The following is a 26,115-nucleotide window of genomic DNA, read 5'->3' as shown; positions in this document are numbered from 1 at the left end:
GATATACCGGGTGAACAAAAGGTCAGTATTTATTTGAAAACTTAATAAACCACGGAATAATGTAGACAGAGAGGTAAAAATTGACACACATGCTTGGAATAACATGGGGTTTTATTAGAACGAAAAAGAAACACCCCATATTGCTAGACGCGTGGAAGATCTCTTGCGCACGTCGTTTGGTGGTGATCGTGTGCTCAGCCGCCACTTTCGTCATGCTTGACCTCCCAGGTCCTCAGACCTCAGTCCGTGCGATTATTGGCTTTGGGGTTACCTGAAGTCACAAGTGTATCTTGATCGACCGACATCTCTAGGGATGCTGAAAGACAACATCCGACGCCAATGCCTCACCATAACTCCGGACATGCTTTACAGTGCTGTTCACAACATTATTCCTCGACTACAGCTATTGTTGAGGAATGATGGACATATTGAGCATTTCCTGTAAAAAAACATCTTTGCTTTGTCTTACTTTGTTATGCTAATTATTGTTATTCTGATCAGATGAAGCGCCATCTGTCGGACATTGTTTGAACGTTTGTATTTTTTTGGTTCTAATAAAACCCCATGTCATTCCAAGCAAGTGTGTCAATTTGTACCTCGCTATCTACATTATTCCGTGATTTATTCAGTTTTCAAATTTGTACTGACATTTTGATCACGCGGTAGATTAGCTACCTGCACATCCAATCAGCAACGTAGGCAGTTTCCAGTTCCGAAGGGTTCCTAATGCCCAACTAGTGTAGTGCTACGAGAGACTGCATCTGCGAAATAACTGCACGAAACAGGTAGGAGGCAGGTCTACATGGCGATTCAGAAGGCAATCCACGGAAGGTTTGTCTTTAATTTTGCAGCCTCGAGGGAACAAGGACCACGCCTCTTCTCAATTTTTCCGGACTCGTGGCTAGACTAAGATTTACAGATGGGATCTTGCAGGCTGACATCAGTATTTGTCGTGGCAGGATGCGAGTTTAGTACGGGTTTTTTAAAGGGCATTGTGGAAGGAGTTTATTGAGAAAGATTACTCATCCAACAGGTCCTAGTTCTCACACAGGGCAAACAATTGCTGTATCGTATACCTTCCTTCGTTACACAGAAAACGAAATCTGTAACAAATAACGGTATCACAAAAATCGGATCAACCACAAACAACTCCGTCTCCGAGGACTATATATTACGGTTATTACGCGTATCTGTTTGGTATCTATATGCAGACTACAATCTTCAGGTGATAGTGTCGGCTACAGTTTTTTCACCACATGTAATATATAGCATTAAGTTTAGGAACAGCAAATTCTATCGTTTGCATTAATGCATTTATGAGGTTATTCAAACTGATTTGTTCAAAAAGAAAGTATCCATTGCAAGCCAATGCATGTGTCACAATAATAAATACCATTCGAGTCTAGCTGGTATTGAGAAGATCCGTTCAAGTGTGCTTTCCGCGACTGCTTCACTTGTCTAACATGACCCATCACGTAATGTGATTACGTTTCTACGTTAACGCTTCATTGTCGCAGTTTTGTGCGCAGCGCCTGACAGCTCGTGCTTAAAAGCTGGCAACAGTTCTACCAGCTGTCCGCAACCTTCTCGCTGCGTATTATGAACAGGTATTATGATCAAACAAACTTTCATTGTCTCTAACACAAACAGTTTAGTTGACGGGCTTGCTCTAACACTGGTGTGCTCATAACTATTACTCATTGAGTAGAAGTTCACCGATTAAATGAAGGTCTCAACGATATCGCGAATAGCAAAAGCCCAAATCTACTACTAATTTCTCGCTCTGTAACAATAGATATACCGATGAAAATACCTGTGCATTAAAACTTACGTTGGGCCGAGATTAGTCCCACCGAGATTAAGCGTACATTTAATCCTTCAGAGTTTTCAGTTATATTTATTTCAGTATCTCAGAACATATGGCGTTTCAGGTACAGCGTTGTTAACTCATTTCACCCTACACGACTAATACACTACGGGCGATAGGTAGATGCCGCTCTTAAATTACTTTTATTTTTTTGTTTTTTCTACTTCGTGAAACTAACCACGCGAAAGATGTCGGCAATATATAGTTTCGTTAACCAGCATACGTTCCGTATGAAGTTGGCAGCAAAATTTGAGTAAGTAAATTTTACCGATATCCTGTAGCTGTTCGCCGGCAAAAAGTGGGCACGGTCAAAAATCTCGCGCACATTCTAGCAGCAGATCAGTGCAGAGCTAGGCATTAATTTTTTCGCGCTTATGACAGCAGTCCCACAAACTGCTACTGCTGCTGCGACGTCTATAGTGTGGCTAGCAGTGAAATGATTTCCTATACCTGATCTTTCCCTTACAGCGGATCTTATCGAATGTCACTCTCGTATCGCTTACAACTTCCGGCCGGTTCGAGTACCCCTTTTCGGGTGAGCTCCAACAGCTTCATAGTCACAGGAACCTCTAACAGCAGTTTTACCCCCCAGAGTACTGGTACAGTGAATATTTCAAAATTCATGCACAACAACAATAATAAATTCCGCTGTTATTTCGTGTCGTGCAGGCCTTGTGCCGTTCCCCATTTCTTCAGGTTATTTTCTGTTTTCCCTTCGGCATTCCTTCCATTGTTTCGCTGTATTGTTTTTTCTCCTCAGCCAATTCGAAACTTTTTCTTTCCTTCCTTCCCTGCTTTGGAATACTTCTGTAATTTTTAGAATGAAACTATTCCTATCAGTCTATTCTTCTACTCTTACACAGATTCTCTGCGAATCGTTTTTGACCTCTTTGAAACAGTATCTTATAGACTACTTTTCCAAAGAGTATTTTAGGATCTGTATAATTTAGTTGTTGTCATCCATTCTGTATAAATAGTTTCTATTACATTCTCTATATTCTGATACAGAAGTGATGCGGAAATGAAGTGTATGTGGAAGACTCATTTCCCTCTTACCTCTTCTCCCAAATGTTCTTAGTTTATCCAAATTTTACTTTATTATTACGCATTTGCTAGCAAATCGCCACTTTGGTTTCACAAGTTCTGTGGCGCTTTATTTTAAGGGCCTTAGAGAAACATTTTTGTTGTGAATTTTCTTTGTGATACAATTATCTCTATCTTGTCGTTCCTTTCCTCCAAAGCACAGTTTTCAACCACCTTATTAAAAGAATTCAACGCCCTTGCTTATGACACGCAATTGCAAATGATGAATACAAAGCTATTACAGGAAATTACCAACCTAGCCCACCGTAATCATGAAAAAATTTTGGGCTGAATTCGAGGTACGATACCTAGTAACGGCGTCTGTACAACCAAACTGTGTTTTTCTTTGTTATAACGGAGAATTCACTTCTACCTTAACTGAGTCTACTCTCAAAAGTTCCCTGTCACACTCAACTTCAAGGTTGTCTTAGTACAACATCGTCTTGCCTTGGGAAACTATGATCAAACGTACTAATCGCATTTTGCGCAATAAAAGTAACAATAAGTACTTACGGATGCATGTTTGATCATTGTTTTCTGTTTTTCATGTGCTCACAGCGCAGGCATAAGTATAAGGGAAACACTAAGTAGCAGAGTGATTGGTGGGTGCAGCGGACAGCAGAATGGCATAATCTCGACCATGGCCGACGCGTAACCACGGTCGTTTCCAATATGGCACTCCGCCTAATCGATATTCAAACAGCTCGACCCTTGCGCCACGCAACAGGCAGGCACACGCTGCGATAGCGAAGTGTTTGTACAGCGTCTGAAGGGGAAATGTGGACGCGGGGGTGGAGGCCGGCTGTCCAAATTGAACGTCACGTACGCTTAACGGGCTCACCCTGCACTCACAGCAGCCACGCATAGACGCACACACGGGCAGTTACTGATATGACAACCCATCACTCACAATTATAGTTTCAAAAACATAATGCCTAATAAATTCACCGAATATATTTACTCCGTAATCTTCTTCCCATCTCTTTCGCCATACGCCCCTTCGCTTTTGTATGCGTCGATTGTCTTACATTTCCACATCGTACATTGTAATCACATCGAAACACACAGCTTCCTACTCTGTAGAAAGTCCTACTAGAGTTCCCTGAGAAAATCACCTCAGGCAAACAGTGAAACCTGATTATTATCGATCTGGTAGGCCGCAGATGGGCCAACAACGGCCAGGACACGGCCCGCCGAAGAAACTCTAGGCAAAGAGCGAGGCGCTCGCATTGTACTCCGCCCAGAACACATTTTCGGATCTTCGCCATTCTGTTGTCCACATACTGGTTTGGCTTCTGTATAGTACGCCGATATATACTAAATTCGAGTAATTTAGACTTTTAAATCTTTTGAAATGGTTTATTTTTAGCGTTACAGAAACGGTAAACGCCTTTGCGATCCATCAAAAAATTTTTTGGACAAATACCTGAAAAGATACTTGCTACTATTGTTTATGGATATTCACACAAATTTTGGACACAATGACCTACCTGAAGCCAAAAGTCACGTAGTTACTCAAATTGTTAGTCTCTCTGTATTTGTTTTATTTATTCTCACATTAACATCAATAAATAATTATTGCCCACTGCGGGCGTTTTATAAAATTCCAACCGTTTAAATTCAAGGTAATTTCTAGTGAAATAGCCGCAGTCACGTGCTTTTATAGGTGTATTTTCCGTGATATTTCAAGAAACCTGACATTCCATTTTCAGATGTTTCCTTGTATTTACGTGTCGTGAATATTGTATCTTTATTAATGGGGTTGCACAATCTTACGAGAGCTTTTGGACAGCTATTGTGCAGAAACATCGGAAGTAAAGGAAACTATCACAATACGCAGAAAAAATCTGAAGATTGGGTTAACAAAATGAGTGTGCTAGCAAGAAAATGTGTTTAGAGACAATTTGTTAGTGTCGTGTGTCGGGAAAAGTCTGGCATTCATATCTGTGCGTTACACAACAAACATTTACGTCAAAGGCGCTATGAGTGCTGCTATCGCGTCACGTGAGGCGGCGGCCTCAGGTCCGTGGATCACCGATGGTGACCAATGCCTGTGGTAGACTTTCCCCGCCTTGCACGTATTTACAAAAATAATTCTTTGTATGATACGTACGTACAACGACCAAACTACGGTGTCAGCTTGAACTAACAGCCATTGTACATTCGGCCAGTCAATTGTGAGCAAGCTGTGTTGAGTAGTGGACATGTGGCCTGTGTGTCAAATCGCAATGAGCCAGCACCTCTCATTCAAATGTCAAACACTTCTCCACGATGTTTTAAAACAAGTGAAGTGTGTGCAAAATTTGTCCCGCACACGTTGAATCCCAAACATAAACCGACACGTGGAAGTGTGTCCCAGGTTGTGACCGACACACGGAAAAAGTGAACACTTATTTCCTGGAAGAGTCATCATTGGTGACGAGACGATCTTATCAAAACGGACCTAGGCCATATCTAAGGAAAAAAGGTGCGACCGTGACGTCCGATTTATCATCATTCCAGAGCGCTTTTTTGACAGTTTCACACGATTGTATGAACATTCTATGCGTTCTAATCAAGTGAGGGGAAGACTAAAACGTCTGAAGCACAGAAAGTACAATTTTTATCTTTGTCAATCTAGTCTCTCAAGTTTACAGACATAGCCTTCTCGCGCCTCTTATGAACATAACGTTGCACAGTCTACGTACCATTCGCACATGAAACTAACTACAGTCAGACATTTTATGACTAAAGTTACTGACTACTAATGAAACTTTGGTGTTTGGTCGGTGCAACTATGCTGTTTGATTTTTTTACCAGCCGACAATCACTATCTGTCACTGTAATAACTCATCGATATGCACACGAATTTGTTATAAGACATTCAAAAATTATGTCTCCTAGAACATTCGACGGAATCCTAATTCGCTGTGCTGAAACCCAGTTTCGTTACAATGAAGAGCTCCCTCAACAAACGCAGGAATCCGAATTTCTTACGAAGTATTTATTTATGAGGGTGAACAACGCGAAGCCATACTACTATTGTAAACTATTGAACTTTGAGTCTAATACAACAGAAGATGTGATGTTGCCTGCTACAGATTTCAGCTTTCTTCAGTTTTTAAAGAATATTTTACAGACGGCTCGGTTGCGCTGCTTATTAATAACGGAAGGTCACAACAGATTTAACTGCATGTTTATCTGATAAGTAGTTTGTACCATTCACTGTTTTTTCGATTCTAATCTTACACCATTTTTACAGTACACATAGCGCCTTTTCTTGACAACCCTATCTAGGCAAACTGATGTGAAAATGAATTTTTCACACACACACACACACACACACACACACACACACACACACACACACACACACAAATCATATATGTATTCTCCCCGAAACAAGTTCATGAAGTACATGTCTCACGGAAAGAAGTGAGTGGTCGTAAAGCACATATATTATTCTTGAATATACATACAGATACTAATTTACATGCACTGCTGAAACAAATCCGGTCTAAACGACTTAATTCGACGAAGTACACCAAACAAATACACCTAATCTACTAGTTTCTTTATTTAGCGAAGTAATACGATATAATGACATCAATGAAGATGCAATAACGTGATATCAGTACAAACGGAACCTGCAACGTAAGAAATTTAGTGACAACTACAGCGACTCGTACAGTACAAACGGAACCTGCAACGTAAGAAATTTAGTGACAACTACGGCGACTCGAACCCAGTCGTCCTTCCGCGAGGTGTCACTTCATCCACTAGGTTATACGTGTAGGAACGAAACTAATTTCTTTGTGGTATGGTCAGCCTCCGCCTACTCCGTCCCCCTTTCGTACTGTAATTTCCACAAAACGTAGGGCATAACAATGTCTAATGGTTGCGTTAAACAGTCTCGGCCCGGCGTTAATACTATGTTGTCACTACAAGCGCAAATATGCAATATCCAGAAAGGATCGCTCATAGGAATCCATATTAGAGGCATATGTTCTCTCATTCATTTATTTCTTTGACAAGGGAGGTCAGTGTTACGCCAAGTTAATCCACTGAAAAGGTTTCAGAAGACTGAGGCGTGAAAGAAAGCACAGTAGGCCTCTTGGTCAAATGGTGCAATACAAGAACGGGTCAGTGGCCGAGGGGAGGTATACAGACGGTCAAAACTTTACTCACCCATAAAATTAGTTTTCTACAAGCAGCACACGTTCTGTAGCAGGGAAAAGCGAACCATTGGAAAAAATGGAGACACTGATGGTCAGTGAGAGAGTGGCAGTAAAACAGAAGAGACACGGATGGACATACAGGGTGGTTGTAATTACAATGCCGTTACTCACAGAGGTCCATTGAGGTCTGTAATTATCGTATGGCAGCGAGGCTTTGTACCTATTCTAATGCGGATCCGATTTACGCTGGAAGAAATTAGCTCAGATTTTAGCCCCCAGCTGCAAATCTGACAATGCAAGGAAGATGCATATGAATGTTGTCATATGTAATGGATTAGAATCTGGAAGTGGGCAGAAAAGTTCAGACTACCGTGGACGCACAGCAGTTGCGGTGGAATCTGATCTGTGTGTTCCAGTATACCCGTGCCGGCCTTCACAGCACGTACACACTGAACACTTCCCTGGTAAACGCACTCTTTTAGATATCCCCAGGGCCTGTCACGGATTCAGGTCAAGTAACCTCGCAGGCCATGCATCTGGAAAACCTCTGGAGCCACTGGGTGAGGAACATGAGGTGTCGCCCGATCTTGCATGAAAATAGTGGTTGCCATACAGCTGCGCTCTTTCAAAGTAGCGATACATTTCGTATCAGGTGGTCTCGACAACGTGCAGACATCACGGTACACCTAACAGGCACTCTGGGTGTATTCTCTTTAAAGAAGAACGGACCAAGAACGAAGGTGCTTTTGAATATTCATCAAAAAGATACCGCGAGTGCGATGGCTCTCCGTGCACAGTACGCTTGTGTAACAGTACCCCAAATTCGGCAGTTCTGTTTATCCACTGCACCCTGTAGCTTAAAATGTGTCTCCGAACTTCGTAGAAAATTGCCCGCCCAAATATCATTAAATTCGATTTGAGTCAGAAACCGAAGTGCAAACTCAGAACGTTCAGTTCCTACACCGTCTTTATCATCTCGTACGCGTACCAATGTAATGTAGATCGCAGAACATCCGTACTGTAGAGCATGGGATGGACAGTTCTCTCGACACTGCACGAGCACTAACGCTACCCGAGGCACGCGCTGCGTTGTCAGTCACAGGAACAGTAACCTCCAATAACATCCATCCGCAGGACTGGACGCCTATTCCCCAGACTTCACACTCAGGTCACCTGTGGTTTTAAATTTCATCATCTTTAAACTAGTTAATCACATCGGGCCTCTCCCCAGACTTATCAGTCTGCGATACTCTCTCAATGGAGCACTAATTGCTGCCGTTCACTTTAAACAGTTTCGCTTTAACGGCGGACGGTCTCTCCTGGGTAGCCGTAATGTTCGCTGAAGTTATGGTTTTAATTACAGCGTGGTTGTCATACAGTGATAATGCGAGCATAGTACAGCGCCAGATTTACTCCTGGAAGACGAAATTTGAACTTATTTTTCCAACATAACCTGTTCCGTGTTAAAGCCTTAGCCTACCTACCAAGTTTCGGTGCAACACAGTAATTACAGGCCACATAGGACCCAAACCAGTCGTTGCACTTTAATCAAACACGCGTTAGAGGCTTTCGTACCAAAAGGTAAGTGGAGACTGTTGGAATGATACATATGGGTTGAGACCATACGTAGGACTGGGGTGCCTGTACCCTTCGAGACAGGCAAACTTTAACACGTAGGTATAGGTGAAGGCGCATTTTGGACCGAAATTTTAAACACGTGCATACAGGGGAAAAATAAGTTGGACCCCAGAATTCTTAAGCTACCGAAGTATGGTGGAAGTAGTGGCAGTGTAATATACTATAAATCAATGGGAGAAGGAAAAAAAAAAACACACACTGGGACGGACATCTACAGTGACAGCGAGGTGCTGGGTATGAACTACAAAGAGAAAGTGGGTAAAATGATTTAGAACGTTCCGCGTTAAAAGAGCGTGAATACGTTCTGAGTCCGTTGCGCTGAGTTCACTTCATTAACACGTGTCACATATTGAAATTTCCTCAAATTCCAGTACGTATTTCTTTAATGTTTCTATTTTGATGCAAGAAACAAGGTTGCAGCTTGGTGTAACAATTATCAATTAGTCCTCACGCCGGTTAAAGTACGTCCACAGTAGTCGTACGTGGAGTTCTGGCAGGACAGTCTGACGCTACTGATGGAAGAGGAGACGTAACGCGCCGTAAAAAGGACCAAAGAACTCTTGCCGGGAAGTAGCGAGAACTCTCACTCGAATGTGTTCTGCGAACGGCTGAGTATAGCAGCAGTTTCTGCTGAGAGGCGCCACGCGGCTAGCCGCGTCATCTGCTGCGGAGAAATTTATCTGGCCTGCAGCGGCCCCTCTGTAGGAAATCCGCCGCTCGCTCACGATAAATTCCACCGCGATAGCTAACCGCTGGCATTCCGACACTGACGAAACGGCGCCACCGCTAGCATACTCCCTACAGACACTAAAAATTTAAAAAACTTATTCGCATCGGGCACTGCACAGACAAAACTTCACCTCCTGTCTTCCGCTTGATACACAGCACAACTGACCAGGTTCTCCTAACTATTAAACTTTCACGTCCTAGATTCCAATTTACATTTACGGGAGTGGCGGGATAGACAAAATATACGAACAAACAGGGCTCATTACTATACATAATACGGTGTGCAAAACCGTTGGCTCGGAGAATACATAAATACCGGCCCTCTATGGTTTTCAGAAGAATCAAATACCATTATTCCTGCACAGCAGTCGCCTGTTCAGCTAACGATCATGAGGTGGATAGCGATCCACAACCTTCCCTCTACAGCAGACCAGAAGGGCTTAATAATATTGACATCTAGTGTAAGCGGAGGCTAGAGGAGACGCGAAAACTTTTTCTCCTGTCCACAAAACCAGTTCTGGACGACACAAGTTGTGCGAACAGTGGCCCTGTCGTCTTTGAACAGATCACCACCACTGGAGAACAAACGTAGTACCATGGGATGCATCTGATCAGCTAAAATGGTCACACGATCTTTGGCAGTAAGGTGACCTTTTAGATTACGGGGCTCGTGGAATACCACGATATGGCCGCCCAAATCATTAGCAAAACCCAGCCACGTTTCATTCCCGGGACGAGTACTCGGCCAGAAGTTGGAAACAGTTTGAAACAAGAATCATCCAATCAAATGACTCTTCCATTGCTCCTTACAAGGGAACCTCCCCATCGCACCCCTCTCAGATTTAGTTATAAGTTGGCACAGTGGATAGGCCTTGAAAAACTTAACACAGACCAATCGAGAAAACATGAAGTTGTGGAACTATGAAAAAATAAGCAAAATATACAAACTGAATAGTCCATGCGCAAGACAGGCAACATCAAGGATAGTGTGAGCTCAGGAGCGTCGTGGTCCCGTGGTTAGCGTGAGCAGCTGCGGAACGAGAGGTCCTTTGTTCAAGTCTTCCCTCGAGTGAAAGGTTTATTTTCGCAAGTTATGATCTGTCCGTTCGTTCATTGACGTCTCTGTTCACTGTAGTAAGTTTAGTGTCTGGGTTTTGCGACCGCACCGCAAAACCGTGGGATTAGTACACGAAAGGACGTGCCTCTTCAATGGGAACCGGAAACATTTGATCGCAAGGTCACAGGTCAACCGATTCCTCCACAGGAAAGCACGTCTGATATATTCTATACGACACTGGTGACGGCATGTGCGTCACATGACAGGAATATGTTGTCGACCCACCTAACTTTTACACTTGGCGAATGGGTAAAATTCTTCTACCTTGCCCAATTTAGGTTTTCTTGTGGATGTGTTAATCCTAAGAGTTTGTGACAAACTGCAACAAATGATTGCAACAGTTTCACAGTCGCACAGTTTTCCCTGTGCTCTGTCAAAACATATGTTTTTAACGTTTTCAAATTTTCCCGTATGTAGACCGTCAAATCCCGCATATGTCCAAGCAAATCTGAACATGTCCTGGAATTTTGGAGAGCGAAGTTGATTATGTGTGAGTGCCTGAACTTTGATAACTGTCTGAAAATAAAAAATTAAACTTTTCACTCGAGGGAAGACTTGAACCAAGGACCTCCAGTTCCGCAGCTGCTCACGCTAACCACGGGACCACGGTGCTCCTGAGCTCACACTCTCCTTGATGTTGCCTATCTTGCCCATGGACTACTCAGTTTGTATATTTTGCTTACTTTTCATAGTTCCACACAACTACTTCCTGTTTCCTCGATTGATCTGTGTTCAGTTTTTCAAGGCCTATCCACTGTGCCAACTTATAACTAAATCCGAGAGGGGTGCGATGGGGAGGTTCCCTTGTTAGTCCAGATTTTATGGCACTGGCGCCACGTTGTACTGCAACGGGCATTTGCAACACTGGTGAGTCGTTTTGGAATTCCATCTAGACCTGCAATTCCCGGCTTATTGAGCTCCCTTCGTGGTGTTTAGATGCTGACAGGGTTCACGAGTGCCACATTCAGTTCTACAGTGACTTGCAGCTGCTCTCTTGCTTTTCGTCACAATCCTCTCGATTGATTATTCACGATTTAGCAGATCATGTCTTTCCACTTTTCCTGTATGTGGTATGAATCTTCGATACGCTTATACGTGAAAAACCTGCTACTTCGGCTATCTTGTTTACGGAAGCATCCACCACACGAGCAACAACAATCTGTCCACGTTCAAATTCACGAGGCTTCTACAGCGCACTCCTAATTACGAGGAACACTGTTCTGACCACGCCTGGCACTTGCGACATGTTTAGGATACTCCACAGCTGCCGTAACCTGCGGTCTTGGCTAGCACCTACGTTCACGCATGCATTTCTCGCAATGTTTCCGTAATTTATTTAACCCCTGTATATCTGTACTCCACAGGTCAAATTGCGGTATTACGATGAAATAACTTCTGGTACATACTTCATTTGCCGCCATACTCGTTCCATTAGGGTATGGTGTGTGTGGAAACTACTGTTTATAAATTTCCGCGTGAGCTTTTTCGAGAGGCGTATGGGAGTGAGTAATAATGTCTGACTATTCCAGGAATCTAAAGCTCTCCGTAATGTAACAACGCTACTCTTGTAACGTCTGCCTTTGGAATTTGTTGAACATCCGGCGGCGCAACGCGCCGCTGTGCGATAAGTCTCGTCCATCACTTCCATTAATCCCGGATTCTCCTGGGAACGATCCCGAACTTAAGCAATGCTCAAGAATCCGTAGAATCGGAGTTTAAGTCACTCCTTTCGTGTAATATTCTTTCAATGAATCTCAGCCTGATATCTGCTATTCTTACTATTTCTTTTATTTGGTCACTCCACTTTCGGTCTCCGCGAACTATTAGTGTTAATCCTAGGTATTTTAATTTTACCATTTCTAGTGATTTTTCACCAACAGCTTAATCTAACGGCAGGGCAACCCATATCTTCGCCTATTTGCGCGCAATGTTACATTTATTTACGTTCAGGGCAAACTGCCAGTCCGTGCACCATTCACCGATCCCTGCAGGTCGTTCTGCGTTTTGCTATACTGTTGTGGCGTTGCAACCTTCTTATATGCTACACAATAGTAATGTCTGCCAAAAGCCTGCCTGAGCTTACGACGTTATCCAACAGATCAGTCCTACATGTTGGAAACAGTAGTGGCCCCAGAACTCTGCTAAGTAGGTACGCAAAAAAATTACCTTTGCATCTGTCAATTTCGGCCCGCTAAGAAGAACGTAATACGTTCTATGTGCTAGAGGGTCATCAGTCCAGTCCGCATACCTTGGCCTAGTGGTCAATGTCACTGTCTCTAAATGGCGTGGTGCCTGGTTCGATTCCCGGCAGGGCCGGGCATTTCCCTTGCACGGGGACTGGGCGTTTGTTTTATCTTAATCGACCGCAAGTTGCCGAAGTGGTGTCAAACAAAGACTTGCACCAGGCTGTTGAACAGTCGGAAATGGGGTCTCCCAGCCAATAATGCCACAGGATTATTTTACTTCATTTACTCAGTTTACTGAACGACAATGTGGAAATGTATTTAATGCCTTACGGAAGTCTAGGACCACGGCATCAACCTGGGTAACGTTGTCTACTGTGCTCCGGATTTCATGGATTACCAGGACAAGCTGTGTTTCGCAGGATCTCTCTTTGCGCAATCCATGTTGGTTTTTAATGAGAAGGTTTTCGTTCTCATAATGCGTGAGCATAAAATGTTCCGTCAGTTTACATCAGCTTAAAGTCGGTGATTTAAGCATAAAATTCGTCGCATCTAGGTGCCTTTCCACTATTGAGATATTTTTTACTTTCTATTTCGGGATTATTTGTCTGAATATTTGCCATTTCGGCATTCGTGCCGTGATTGAAGAGAGAAAGACTATTACAGTTTTCCGCGGTGAAAATTTAATACTCAATTCAGTATTTCGACATTCTGTCCTCTTCAGTTTCAGCGCCGTTATGGTCAGTGAGCAACTGAATATATCATTTGCGTTCGCTTACTGACTTACCGGGGACCAAAACTGCTTGGGGATTTTAGTGAGATCTACCGACAGCTGTAGCTTTATTTTGCTACCCCAGCTTCGGTGTCTCATTGGTATTATCTTCAGGTACCTATACAAGAAGACAGAAGTCCTCTGATCGTTTGTGCTATTATAGGGACCACTGCATCCAATTGGTTTCCATCGACTGACCGTTTTCGTTACGACTTGTATAGCTACACGTCAGGGGCATGAAGATGGTGCCATTGAGACGCTGAAAGTGGTAGCTAAATAAAATTACTGAATTACGGCTGTTGGTATCCATTTTCTTCAAGTCTTCGACCAACCGAAGTTCCATTCCATTTACAGAAGATGGGATTATAGAAACCCAACTTTGCTAAATTTGCGATAAGCGCTCTGGTTTCGTAGTAATTTTCTAAAATGACAGTTTCGTATCAATTGGTCTTACATTGACAAAAAGACTTTAAAGCTAAAGCGGAGACTGGGCGAGAGAATAACGTGACGGTAAGAGCTGTTAATTAGCATTCCCATTATTTTCCTAAAGTTCTTTTTGATACATATGCGTCATTAAAGTGGTGGCACTGGACACTTTCTTACAATCATTACAGAACGAAGTAGGTCAGAAGGAACATGTGAAGCACTCCACACGTACAGTACTGCTACTTTATGACTACGTTTCCGAACGGTCATGTGTTTCATGAAGTGCCATAACGACATACGAGAAACAAATACGTACTGAACAGTGAAATTGTAGGCAGATTACTTATTCATTCCCTCTTCCAAAGGTAGGCTGTATTACCTTCATGCTACATACAAAGATTTTCTCATTAGCCACGTAAGAGTGAAAGCGTGTCAGCGTGGCAGTGAGAACGTCTGACGAAACGGCAGTACTAAGTCATGAGTATTCATGACGTACAACAGGCACCGCTAAATATTTACACCAGTACTTGCCACTGCTTACGCTCACTTACCGATTAGAGACTAGAATATCGTCCAACATGCGGTCAGCACGTACCTGTAACAGAAGAAAGGCAGAAATAAACAAGACTTTCAAGGCAAGTATAACAACACTTCTCTGTGCGCTCGTTTTTACAGAAAGAAAATTCTGAAGAATTAATGATTTAATGGCTATCTGGGAGGGAGGGAGGGAGGGAGGGAGGGAGAGAAGGCACGCAATGATTCGTTCACACAGTCTCGGCTTCATGACTAATGAGATACATTTGTTCATCCTTTCGATAAACACTAAGAATGGACTACGGAAAGTAAGAGAAGGGCGTGTTTCTCCTCCCCCTCTTCAAAATTTTAGGGTTAGTAACTTTTTCTACAAGGGGAAGAGATGAGAGATACGTAGAGGGCAGGTAGGGAACAAGCGCGATTTATAGCAGCATCTTCCTTGTTTTCCAGCACCCTCGCGCTGAACTGAGAATAAGGGGATTCCTTCCCGGATGCGAAGGGCTCTTGTTTTATGTCTTTTTTCAGCCCTACCGTATTTATCACTCTGTGGAAGAACTGCCAAGCTGCCCTTGGAGTTCAGAGAGAACTTTGGGTACTTCTCTGTTTTGCTGCAGTGACAGTATCGATTCTTCACTTGTTATCACGAATTCACGAAAAATACAAAACCAACGAACTTGGTAAATCGTGGAGAGCAATATTTACGGCAGAGCGGGCGAAATTTAAGAGAGTTGCCTTCATACTATGAAGTATGTCCACTGGACGATCACATTTAAATGTAATATAACAATGTCAGCGTCGTTTAATGTGATGATAATATCAGGAAACATTGACTTAGCAATCACAGCCTAACACGTCGTTGAGACCACCACCGAATCACAGCGTGAATGTTTACCACGTATTACCAATCCTGACGGCATTTTAATTGCATCTGTTCCTTTTCATATCGCAATTTCAGTATTCGTCATTTGCAAACATTGTCAAATATTTTTTGATTATTAATTAAAATGGTCGCGCATTTCAATTTCGTCACGTCGTGTTTGTGGTCAGAAGTGACAAGCCAATTTAATTTATTCGTAACTAATCTGTCTCACAAACAGCAAAACTGATTACAAGTGTCTCCCATACAAAATATCACATCACTACAATATTTATTATCCAAGGTAAAACACGCTGGCCGTTACTGCTTTTTCTTCCACCTCTTGCTACTGTCTTCAGCTGTGTTCGTTGTTCTTCACCCAATGTACTCTGCTTTAGTTGTCTAACGTTACTGGAGGTTTTGATAAATGACAGCGAGTAAAGAATTCCGCTTTAACTGAATCTTTCCTTTTTATCAGCATTTAACTCCTTTGTACACAGTAACTATCAACTTCCTTTTAACACTAATTACGTCTGCGACATTTAATAGGTAACACAACATAAGCAGATTTCCCAAAAAAGGTCTCAAGAGACCTATTTCATAAAAGAAAAATCCACCGCTACAAGGCTTGTGTTTGAAAATTCTGATTTCTTTTTCCTGAGCAATTGGCGACCATATGGTTATCACGTGCACGCAGAGCAAGGCTATTCAACCTATCACCTTCTGGGAAGGTAACATTGCTTGATATTTGGTAGTGTCTTAAGTTGATTTGGCATTTTCTCAGACTAGCATTCACACAAATTACAGTAGTCTTTATTTGACACTAAAATGGCGTTGAATGCCATTGCTAAAGAAAGAATAGTTGTACGTAGTCTCTTGTTTGTCTCTTAGATTTCAGTTTTTGTAAGTAGCCAATTTTTATTTTTTCTTTCGTTAATTATCTTGAAATAAATACGTAGGCTAACAACATACGCCAAACGGTTTTTTTTTAACAACCGTGACTTGTTTACATGAATCGCACAACCATACCTGTGAGAATGCGAACCAAGTTATCTCTTGACACAATAGAAACACTGCTTCTGTGCCAGAAGTGCCTAATTACACGCATAACAACGCCTCATATGTGTGGTTACGAAGACTTCACTAAGACGATACCCAACTGTGCCCACAATGAAGTTCCATACCAGTATCTCTAAACTAGTTCTGCATCCTCTGTTACGATGCAGAACACACTAACGCAAACAAGAACACTGACCGATAAATCATTGTCGTAAATCAAACTGTTTGTAATCGTCAAAATAAACTTCCAAATTTAAAATCAATATAGACAAAAATCGACGAAATTGCGTTAAATAAATTTGATACCAAGTGTAACAAGTGTCATGTTGTGAGCATGAAATGATAGTCTATACCTGAAAGGAAGAAGTGTATTCCTAAAACTTTTTTAAAATTGTCGTAAAGAACACAAGCAAGCGCACCACTGCAACATCCATTTACGCGTCATAAATCCCCAATAAATAAATTACTAATCGAACTAACGTGACGAATTTCCCATTATAAGTTACAACGTAATTGTTATGCCACAGTTTGATAAAGACAAGTTCACAAACCCAAGAATATTGTCAGCAACAATTCCACAAAATTCGTAAGAACAAATATCACCTATTTCGCTACATACAATGGGCTAGGAACTATTCCTACCTAAACCACTATAAAGTGTCTTCCGAGTAGATTGCACTTATTTATTTGCGGTTATTTCATTATGAAACTAATAACGATGCGTTTGGGAAAAGAAGCAAAAGCTCTATGGTGTAAATACATACAGAATATCTGCGTTCAAGCGAAGACACGAATTACCAAAGAATCATTACTGGGCAGCTAGTGTTTTAACACTTCGCCTACATTCTGAAAGACGAGAAGAGTAGTCAAAGATTTTGATATACTGCACTGAAGAGCCAAACTGCTACACCTGCCTAATTTCGTGTGGGGGTCCCGCGAGCACGCAGAAGTTCCGCAACACGCCGTGGCATGGAGCAGACTAATGTCTGACGTAGTAATAGAGGGAACTGACACCACGACTCTTTCAGGACTGTTCATAAAACCGTAAGAGTACGAGAGGGTGGACATCTCTTCTGATCAGCACGTTGCAAGGCATCACAGATATGCTCAATAATGTTCATGTCTGGGGAGTTTGGTGGTCAGCGGAAGTGTTTGAACTCAGGAGTGTTCCTGAAGCCACTGTGTAGTAATTCTGGACGTGAGGGTGTCGCATTGTCCTGCTGAAATTGTCCAAGTCCGTCGGGATGCACAATGGACATGAATGGATGCAGGTTATCGGACAGGAAGCTTACGTTCGTGTCACCTGTCAATAGCATCTAGACGAATAAGGGGTCCCATATCACTCAAAGTGCACACGCCTCACACCATTATAGAGCCTCCACAAGCTTGGACAGTCCCCTGTTGATATCCAAGGTCCATGGATTCATGAGGTTGTATCCATACCCGTACACGTCTATCCGTTCGATACAATTTGAAACGAGACTCGTCCGATCAGGCAACATGTGTCCAGTCATCAACTCTCCAGTGTGTGTTGACGGGCCCAGGCAAGGCGTAGAGCTTTGTGTGGTGCAGTCACCAAGGGTACATGAGTGGGCCTTTGGGTCCGAAAGCCCATACCGATGTTTCGTTGAATGGTTCACACGGTGACACTTGTTAATGGCTCAGCATTGAAAACTGCAGCAATTTGCAGATGGCTTGCACTTCTGTCACGTTGAACGATTCTCTTCAGTCGTCGTTGGTCTTTCTTTCAGGATCTTTTTCCGGCCGCACCGATGTCTGAGATTTGGTGTTTTACCCGATTCCTGATATTCACAGTACACGCAAGAAATGGTCGTACGGGAAAATCCCCACTTCATCGCTACCTCTGAGATGCTGTGTCCCATCGCTCATGCGCCGACTGTAACAACACGTTCAAACTCGCTTAAATATTGATAACCTGTCATTGTAGCAGCAGTAATCGACGTAACAACTGCACCAGACACTTGTATTGGTGTAGTCCAGCGCAGCGCCGTATTCTGCCTGTTTACGTATCTCTGTATTTGAATATGCATGCCTATACCAGTGGTTCATGCGACTTGATAAAGATTTTCTAATGTTGCTAAAAAATTAAGTGAATGCCAAAACGGTTGCTTCAACAAAACTATAGCAGACTTCCTACTCCAAGATCTGTCAGTGTTTCGTGTAACACTGACTACGATCACGACGTGTGTGTCCCACGACAGCTATCAGAGAACCACTCCACTGGGAATTTGCCGCCAGTTATTGGTGTCTATTTGATAAGGGGAGCCTGCCAATGGTTTACAGAATTCCCGTAACTGATCATTGCACCTGTAGGTTATGCCGTCTTCAAGCTTTGTTAACCCTCTGTCCTGCGTTGTTGCATCAAATTCGTTCGTGTCTGGAGACAGGCAACCCAATGAATAAATTAGAAAAACGCGTTGCTGTTGCATCCTCCTGGGCAATTCGAGTCAACTGCACGCAATTTTGAGTTTGCCGCGTCACATTGTCTTTCACTGCGAAAAGAAAGAAAAAAATGGTACGGTTATCAACACTCAAAACGTGTATGTAATAAATTCTAACCATTTTATGCAACAACCCTCTCCACTATTTCAATTCCTACGACTGACTACCAGCAGCGATGTTAACAGCTGCGACAATGTCTGTACGACAGTGGTGTTCAACAGTGACGGGAGGCGCCGGTCAGCTTTAAGACGTGCAGCAGGCGGCCGCTGCTGCAGTGGGCGGCCGATCAATGCGTCCTTGTCGCCATGGCAACCAAGGAGTGCCCCGAGCCGATCCGCTGCTCCGCTGGCCCGCTTCCAGAGCCAAACTCGGTCGCTCTGGCCCCGCCCTTCGGGGGCAGCGCTCAGTGGCTGCTAGTCGACTGCCGATCCCTAAACGATAGTAGCACGAGACTACACGGAGAGGCACATTGCACACAACCACCCCTGACACCAACGGTGGAGGTGGGAGTAAATTTTTGTTATAAAATCCACTTTCTCCCAAGAGACGTACAACTTTGGTAGCGTCAACCACATCTTCCGTAAATATCTAACGTGGTGGTTGTTGCGGTCTTCAGTCCAGAGACTGGTTTGATGCAGCTCTCCATGCTATTCTATCCTGTGCAAGCTTCATCTCCCAGTACCTACTGCAGCCCACATCCTTTTGAAGCTGCTTAGTGTATTCATCTCTTGGTCTCCCTCTACGATTTTTACCCTCCACGCTGCCCTCCAAAACTAAATTGGTGATCCCTTGATGCCTCAGAACATGTCCTACCAACCGATCCCTTCTTCTAGTCAAGTTGTGCCACAAACTCCTCTTCTCCCCAATCCTATTCAGTACCTCCTCATTAGTTATGTGATCTACCCATCTAATCTTCAGCATTCTTCTGTAGCACCACATTTCAAAAGCTTCTATTCTCTTCTTGTCCAAACTATTTATCGTCCATATTTCACTTCCATACATGGCTACACTCCATACAAATACTTTCAGAAATGACTTCCTCACACTTAAATCTATACTCGATGTTAAATTCCTCTTCTTCAGAAACGCTTTCCTTGCCATTGCCAGTCTACATTTTATATCCTCTACTTCGACCATCAGTTATTTTGCTCCCCAAATAGCAAAACTCCTTTACTACTTTAAGCGTCTCATTTCCTAATCTAATTCCCTCGGCATCACCCGATTTAAGTCGACTGCATTCCATTATCCTCGTTTTGCTTTTGTTGATGTTCATCTTATACCCTCCTTTCAAGACACTGTCCATTCCGTTCAACTGCTCTTCCAAGTCCTTTGCTGTCTGTGACAGAATTACAATGTCATCGGCGAACCTCAAAGTTTTTATTTCTTCTCCATGGATTTTAATACCTAATCCGAACTTTTCTTTTGTTTCCTTTACTGCTCAATATACAGATTGAATAACATCGGGGAAAGATTACAACCCTGTCTCACTCCCATCCCTACCACTGCTTCCCTTTCATACCCCTCAACTCATAACTACACAGGATGATTGGTCGCCTCAGATCAGCCAACAGCGCTTACACTGCGAGAATATCGACGATCGTTAGGTGACATCACAGCTGCATTGAAGAGAGTCGTCCTGACGTAAATGGAACTCGTGGGTAAGTCTGATAAGGAAAGGATTTTCGCGAAGTTTGTGTCACGGCTGCTCCAATACTGCTGGAAACACTAAGAGCTGCATCACGGCTAAGACGCTTTCGAATGTTTGCATTTGTAACGTAAGTAGGGTTTCTGGCTGCAGTTCTCCACCCGTGACATTCAGTAATGTTAGCTCCATGTGACTTCCTCTTCCCAAAGATGAGTTACGCTGAAAGGGTGCGAAGGTGTGGTACGAGGTGCATTCAAGTTCTAAGGCCTGCGATTTTTTTCCTCAGGACTGGAAAGAGAAACATGCGCATTGTTTTAAAATGAGGCCGCCTTTATTGTCAATACGTCCCAGAGATGGCAGCACCGTACGGCAGATGGAATTTTACCACCAGCGGCGAGAATGAGAACTGTTTTAAATACTTAAAATGGCGACGTTTTCCTTACTTGAACAGCGTGCAATCATTCGTTTTCTGAATTTGCGTGGTGTGAAACCAATTGAAATTCATCGACAGTTGAAGGAGACATGTGGTGATGGAGTTATGGATGTGTCTCAAGTGCATTCGTGGGTGCGACAGTTTAATGAAGGCAGAACATCGTGTGATAAACCGAAACAACTTCGGGCTCGCACAACCCGGTCTGACGACATGATCGAGAAAGTGGAGAGAATTGTTTTGGGGGATCGCGAATGACTGTTGAACAGGTCGCCTGCAGAGTTGGCATTTCTGTGCACACAATCCTGCATGACGATCTGAAAATGCGAGAAGTGTCATCCAGGTGGGTGCCACGAATGCTGACGGACGACCACATGGCTGCCCGTGTGGCATGTTGCCAAGCAATGTTGACGCGCAACGACAGCATGAATGGGACTTTCTTCTCGTCGGTTGTGACAATGGATGAGACGTGGATGCCATTTTTCAATCCAGAAACAAAGCGCCAGTCAGCTCAATGGAAGCACACAGATTCACCGCCAATAAAAAAAATTCAGGTAACCGCCAGTGCTGAAAAAATGGTGTCCATGTTCTGGGACAGCGAGGGCGTAATCCTTACCCATTGCGTTCCAAAGGGCACTATGGTAACAGGTGCATCCTACGAAAATGTTTTGAAGAACAAATTCCAAAAACTTTCGGGAAGGGCTGCGCGTGTGCTGTTTCACCAAGGCAACGCACCCGCACATCGAGCTAACGTTACGCAACAGTTCCTTCGTGATAACAACTTTGAAGTGATTCCTCATGCTCCCTATTCACCTGACCTGGCTCCTAGTGACTTTTGGCTTTTTCCAACAATGAAAGACTCTCCGTGGCCGCATTTTCACCAGCCGTGCTGCTATTGCCTCAGCGATTTTCCAGTGGTCAAAACAGACTCCTAAAGAAGCCTTCGCCGCTGCCATGGAATCATGGCGTCAGCGTTGTGAAAAATGTGTTCGTCTGCAGGGCGATTACGTCGAGAAGTAACGCCAGTTTCATCTATCTCGGGTGAGTAGTTAATTAGAAAAAAAATCTGAGGCCTTAGAACTTTAATGCACCTCGTATATTGGAGGTAATTCAGGAGCAGTTGCAGATGGAACTAACGATGTAAGACTTCATAATTTTAGTCGCAGAAACACTGGGATCGATTTACGCGCTCCCTAGAAGACTTGTGAAGGTCTTGGGGCGGATCAAGATGTGATGGTGGTGATGAGGTCCAATACTCCGAGGAGCGTAGGGGACGATGCGGGAGAGCCGCACCGCTGACTAGGCAAGGTCCTAGAGAAGGTGATTTGCCATTGCTTCCGCCGACCTTAATGGGGATGAATAATAATGACGACGACGCAACAACAGCCAGTCATCTCAAGGCAGGGAAAATCCCTGACCCAGCCAGGAATCGAACCCGGGACCCCGTGAGCGGGAAACGAGAACGCTACCGCAGGACCACGAGCTGCGGACAGATCTAAGTAAGAATCAATCATTTTAATTCATATATTTAGGGTATGTTTGGACTCCTGCTTTTATCGATCTCCAAATCGTGAAATCCGTTTGTTTCAGAACAGATAATGCGCTGCTCGTCCTGGCGTCAAAGCGAAAGCGACGCTGTAGAGGGAAAGCTGCTCTTCTGAGGTCCCGAGTACACAAAACCCCCCATAAATATGTAAGCACGGGAGGGACGAGGGGGAATGTAGTAAGGTGTCACTGGCGGAGTCTGCTCGAGTCCGCTTTGTCTCCAGACAAAGAAGGGACGCGGGGCGTATTACGTTCTTCGGGCTCTCTCCTGCCCACACACGTCTTCCATGGACCACACTCTGCACCTGACCCACTCCGAGCAGAATAAGGGGATGAGGCGACGGCGGTCGTCTCGCCCAAAGCCGCTACTACTCAGCTTTGAGCCTATAGGCTGTTTTCTGTATCTTGCTGTGGCTTACTCATAGCCTACAGCCCATGTGATTTACCGTCTTAAAGTGAAAGGCAAGGGACTAATTGGCAACAGCTGATCGCACATAGACATTTAACACTACTTAAAGAAGCACAAAACTATATAAATATGAGAAGCTAATCGAAGGTACTACTTTCTATAAACTGGCACTCTGTCTAAAAACCGTGGAAACTAGAGCTAATTTTTGTCTACCATCTGTATGTCAGTAGTATTCAGCTAATGAGTTTGCATGAAAAACTGCTTTGGCTGCAGTTGTCACTGTTTCCAACTCGGGAATGAGTCTAAATAAGAGTATCATAAAACTGGATGTCTAAAAAGATTGCGACCTAGAAAGGAAACATGCAAAAATTGGATTTCTGTGTATGGACTGGCTTAATGAGAAAGTGGGTACGCTAGTAACGCTTCCGTCATTACAAGACAATTGTGCTCATCAATGTTGCACTGTGCAGGGCACGAAGCAGAACATGGATTGTGCTGGTCGTTGCCGAACTGTGCTCACCCTGCTACGTTTTAATATTACCCATTTCCTGTTATTTTGCATCTTCCTAGTAAAGATGCACCCATGTAGGCCTATCACGCCACATAAATTGTTAAAATATGTTATGCTCTGACTTGACCAAAAAATACACAAGAATTTCTTAGCACACAGTGTTGTCAGATTTATCAGAACTGAACATCGTCACAATAATTACGAGTAACGCCGGAGTCTATGCGTATTTTCCCGGGAGTAGTCAGCACACACTTCCTCCAACTTGTAGGTGAGACAAACCGCAAAGCACGAAACTACGTGCGGGCCTGACATGTGACAAGGGTTTCAGAGCCGACTTCCGCCCTGCGTTTTCTGCCGTTAGATTTGCAAAATGTTAATAGGCGTGGGTCGAAGTTCATTTGCGTCTGCCAGTCTTTTCAAAAAGCACACTGGACGTTCGTTCAGCTGTTGTGGGTTCGTGTCAGTCCTCTAAGAAGAGACATGTCAAGGATGGGATAACAACTACGTTTGTAATGCACGCTCGTATCGTCTCGCCTCGCCTCACATCACATCACTGGAGGTCCGCAACACAAGAAATTCAATATCTGGACCTTGAGCAAGCCTGACGCAGCCTTTAAGGCAGAACTGTATTTAAATGCAATAGCTTATCGCGGTTTCTTGTTTGTAATAATTTGTTTCCACCTAAGTCTCTCGTAACTCCAGGAATTTCCTAAGTTTGTCTTGTAGCACTTATGATTTAAAAATGGAGAAAAATTTCCATTAGTGCTGCTTCGACTGCAGCTAAGAATGTAGGCTTAGAGCAAGTGTGAAAAATAAATGAGCAGTGCATGCTTTAGGAATTTTAAGGCGTATTATGGGCTGCACTGCTCTGTTCCGAGCTTAGACAGTATACAGACATGCCGTGTCCGGAAAGAAGCTATCAGTAATGAGGAAAAAAATTTTTTAAATTGACAAAATTCTCTATTTGAAGCCTAATTGTAGTATCCGAAAAGTAAAAATTTACGACTTTAACCTCTAGTAAAAAGGGTGCTGCCAATTTAAAAATTAGCTTTCAAAGTCACGGTTTTCAAAATATAAAATGCAGATGTAATTTAATGCAAAGTATTAGTGGAGTGTGAAATAAGATGCGCTGAACAGATGATCAATGAGTATTGTGATATTTCTGAAACAATATCGATTCACAACACGAGGAAACTAAAGACCTTGCATTGTCGAACTTATACCAAATTCCGCAATTTTAGCAGGGGCTCCCGTAAGATCGTAATTTTAGCCTAGAAATCGAGATAGTTACGAGCAAATCTTAATACTTGGCGTGTCTGTATAATGCGTGGACAGACACGGAGACCCGAGGAGGGTAGCGGGAACGAACGGTATGGAACAAGCAGGTAGGCAAGAGAAACTATTCCCAGAAGCCAGCAAGACAGCGTCCAGGCCAGTATTACTACACCTGACAAAATTCCGAGCTCCAAGCAACGAGGAAACTGTGGGATCCTCACGCTAACACGTCGTAGTTACTCAGGCTTAGCAACTTAGCACATGCAACAGAGCGCAGGTAACACGTAATGGCAACAGTGTCAGCGTTATGGCGGCTTGCTAAACCAACTCTGGCTTAATGTTATTACACAGATATAAGCACACTTGCAGCAGCCCTTAACGCCACATACCAGCTAGCACCTCAGGCAAATCCACTTAAGTCGGTCGCCCCTTCGTCCAGTTCCCAAAGCAATCAACCATAAAATAAAATGAAATATATTCTCAGTATTACTTCCCTACAGGCCTGGAATAGTTCCTCTAGTAGGAATAACGAAGAACTACCACATTTTTATCGATCTATCACTGCTTCCTCTTCGCTCTACCTGACAGCTGAGCTTCGATACATTTTGTCACCGTCTGCCTTCGAGTATAAGCTCCAAGCAATCCACAGGTTCGTGATTACAGGGTCATCAAGATAGCGCTGATTATACGTTTCCCCGCTGCCCCCTCAATACTCTCTGAAGGCCGTTGCTGTCTGGAAGAACAGTTTCTTCATAATGTCTCCCTATGTGCAAACCACAACAAAGACGCCACTTGCTCCTTATCACAACATTTTTTTAGTCTTACTGACATTCCAGGTAACGTTAGACTATCAGTAATCTATGAGAGTCCCTCTTCACTAATTAATAACTAATGACTACAGACAAGGATATTTGGGATTGTTATGAAGATAACGGTGCTGAGGACAGATAAAAAGCTATCAATTTCTAAAGAACGTCTGTGCCAGATTCGTTTAAGTTGTGTTTTGCAAAAAACGTGGTTCCAGGAGGAGCTGGCGAAGATTTCCCGTTCGCCTCGTCATGAAATGTGAATGATTAAGGAAGCTATTTTAAGCTAATCTCGGCATCCGGCTATATACCTACAGCAATCACATCAGTATTCTCGGGATTACTGCCACGTAGTGCTGCATGTGAGTTCGGGCTATTCTCGGTCGCAGTGCAGGGAAGAGGAAAAAGAAGGGTTTAAAGCCCGTCCAAGACCAGTTCATGGGTCTGAGGTCCGATTGGGAGAAGATAGAGGAAAGCCGGCCGTGTCTTCTCCAGTGGAACCATTCCGGCATTTGCAGTTTGTTTTGCTCAAAAACAACTGGGGTCATACGCGCACACGTCAAAACTTTAGAACACGAAGACAGAGGAGTTAAGAAAACACTATACGTCA

General features: G+C 43.4%; 1 protein-coding gene across 2 annotated transcripts in view; it reads right to left on the bottom strand.

Annotated features, from left to right (window-relative positions):
- The window catches only part of LOC126236567 (protein gustavus), a 343,635-nt gene that overhangs the window by 88,033 nt on the left and 229,487 nt on the right, over positions 1–26,115 (bottom strand). Inside the window, exon 2 of one of the 2 annotated variants that reach the window (XM_049945974.1) lies at positions 14,524–14,567. The exons of the other annotated variant lie outside the window; for it this stretch is intronic. Coding sequence (XP_049801931.1) covers positions 14,524–14,567 — 44 coding nt within the window. The remainder of the gene's footprint in view (positions 1–14,523; positions 14,568–26,115) is intronic. 2 annotated transcript variants of the gene reach the window in all.

Source organism: Schistocerca nitens, chromosome 2 (genome assembly GCF_023898315.1).
Source record: "Schistocerca nitens isolate TAMUIC-IGC-003100 chromosome 2, iqSchNite1.1, whole genome shotgun sequence".
In the NCBI taxonomy this organism is placed as follows: Eukaryota; Metazoa; Arthropoda; class Insecta; order Orthoptera; family Acrididae; genus Schistocerca; species Schistocerca nitens.
The sequence above is the reverse complement of the archived record's forward strand: the minus strand, read 5'-3'. Positions and strand labels throughout refer to the sequence as shown.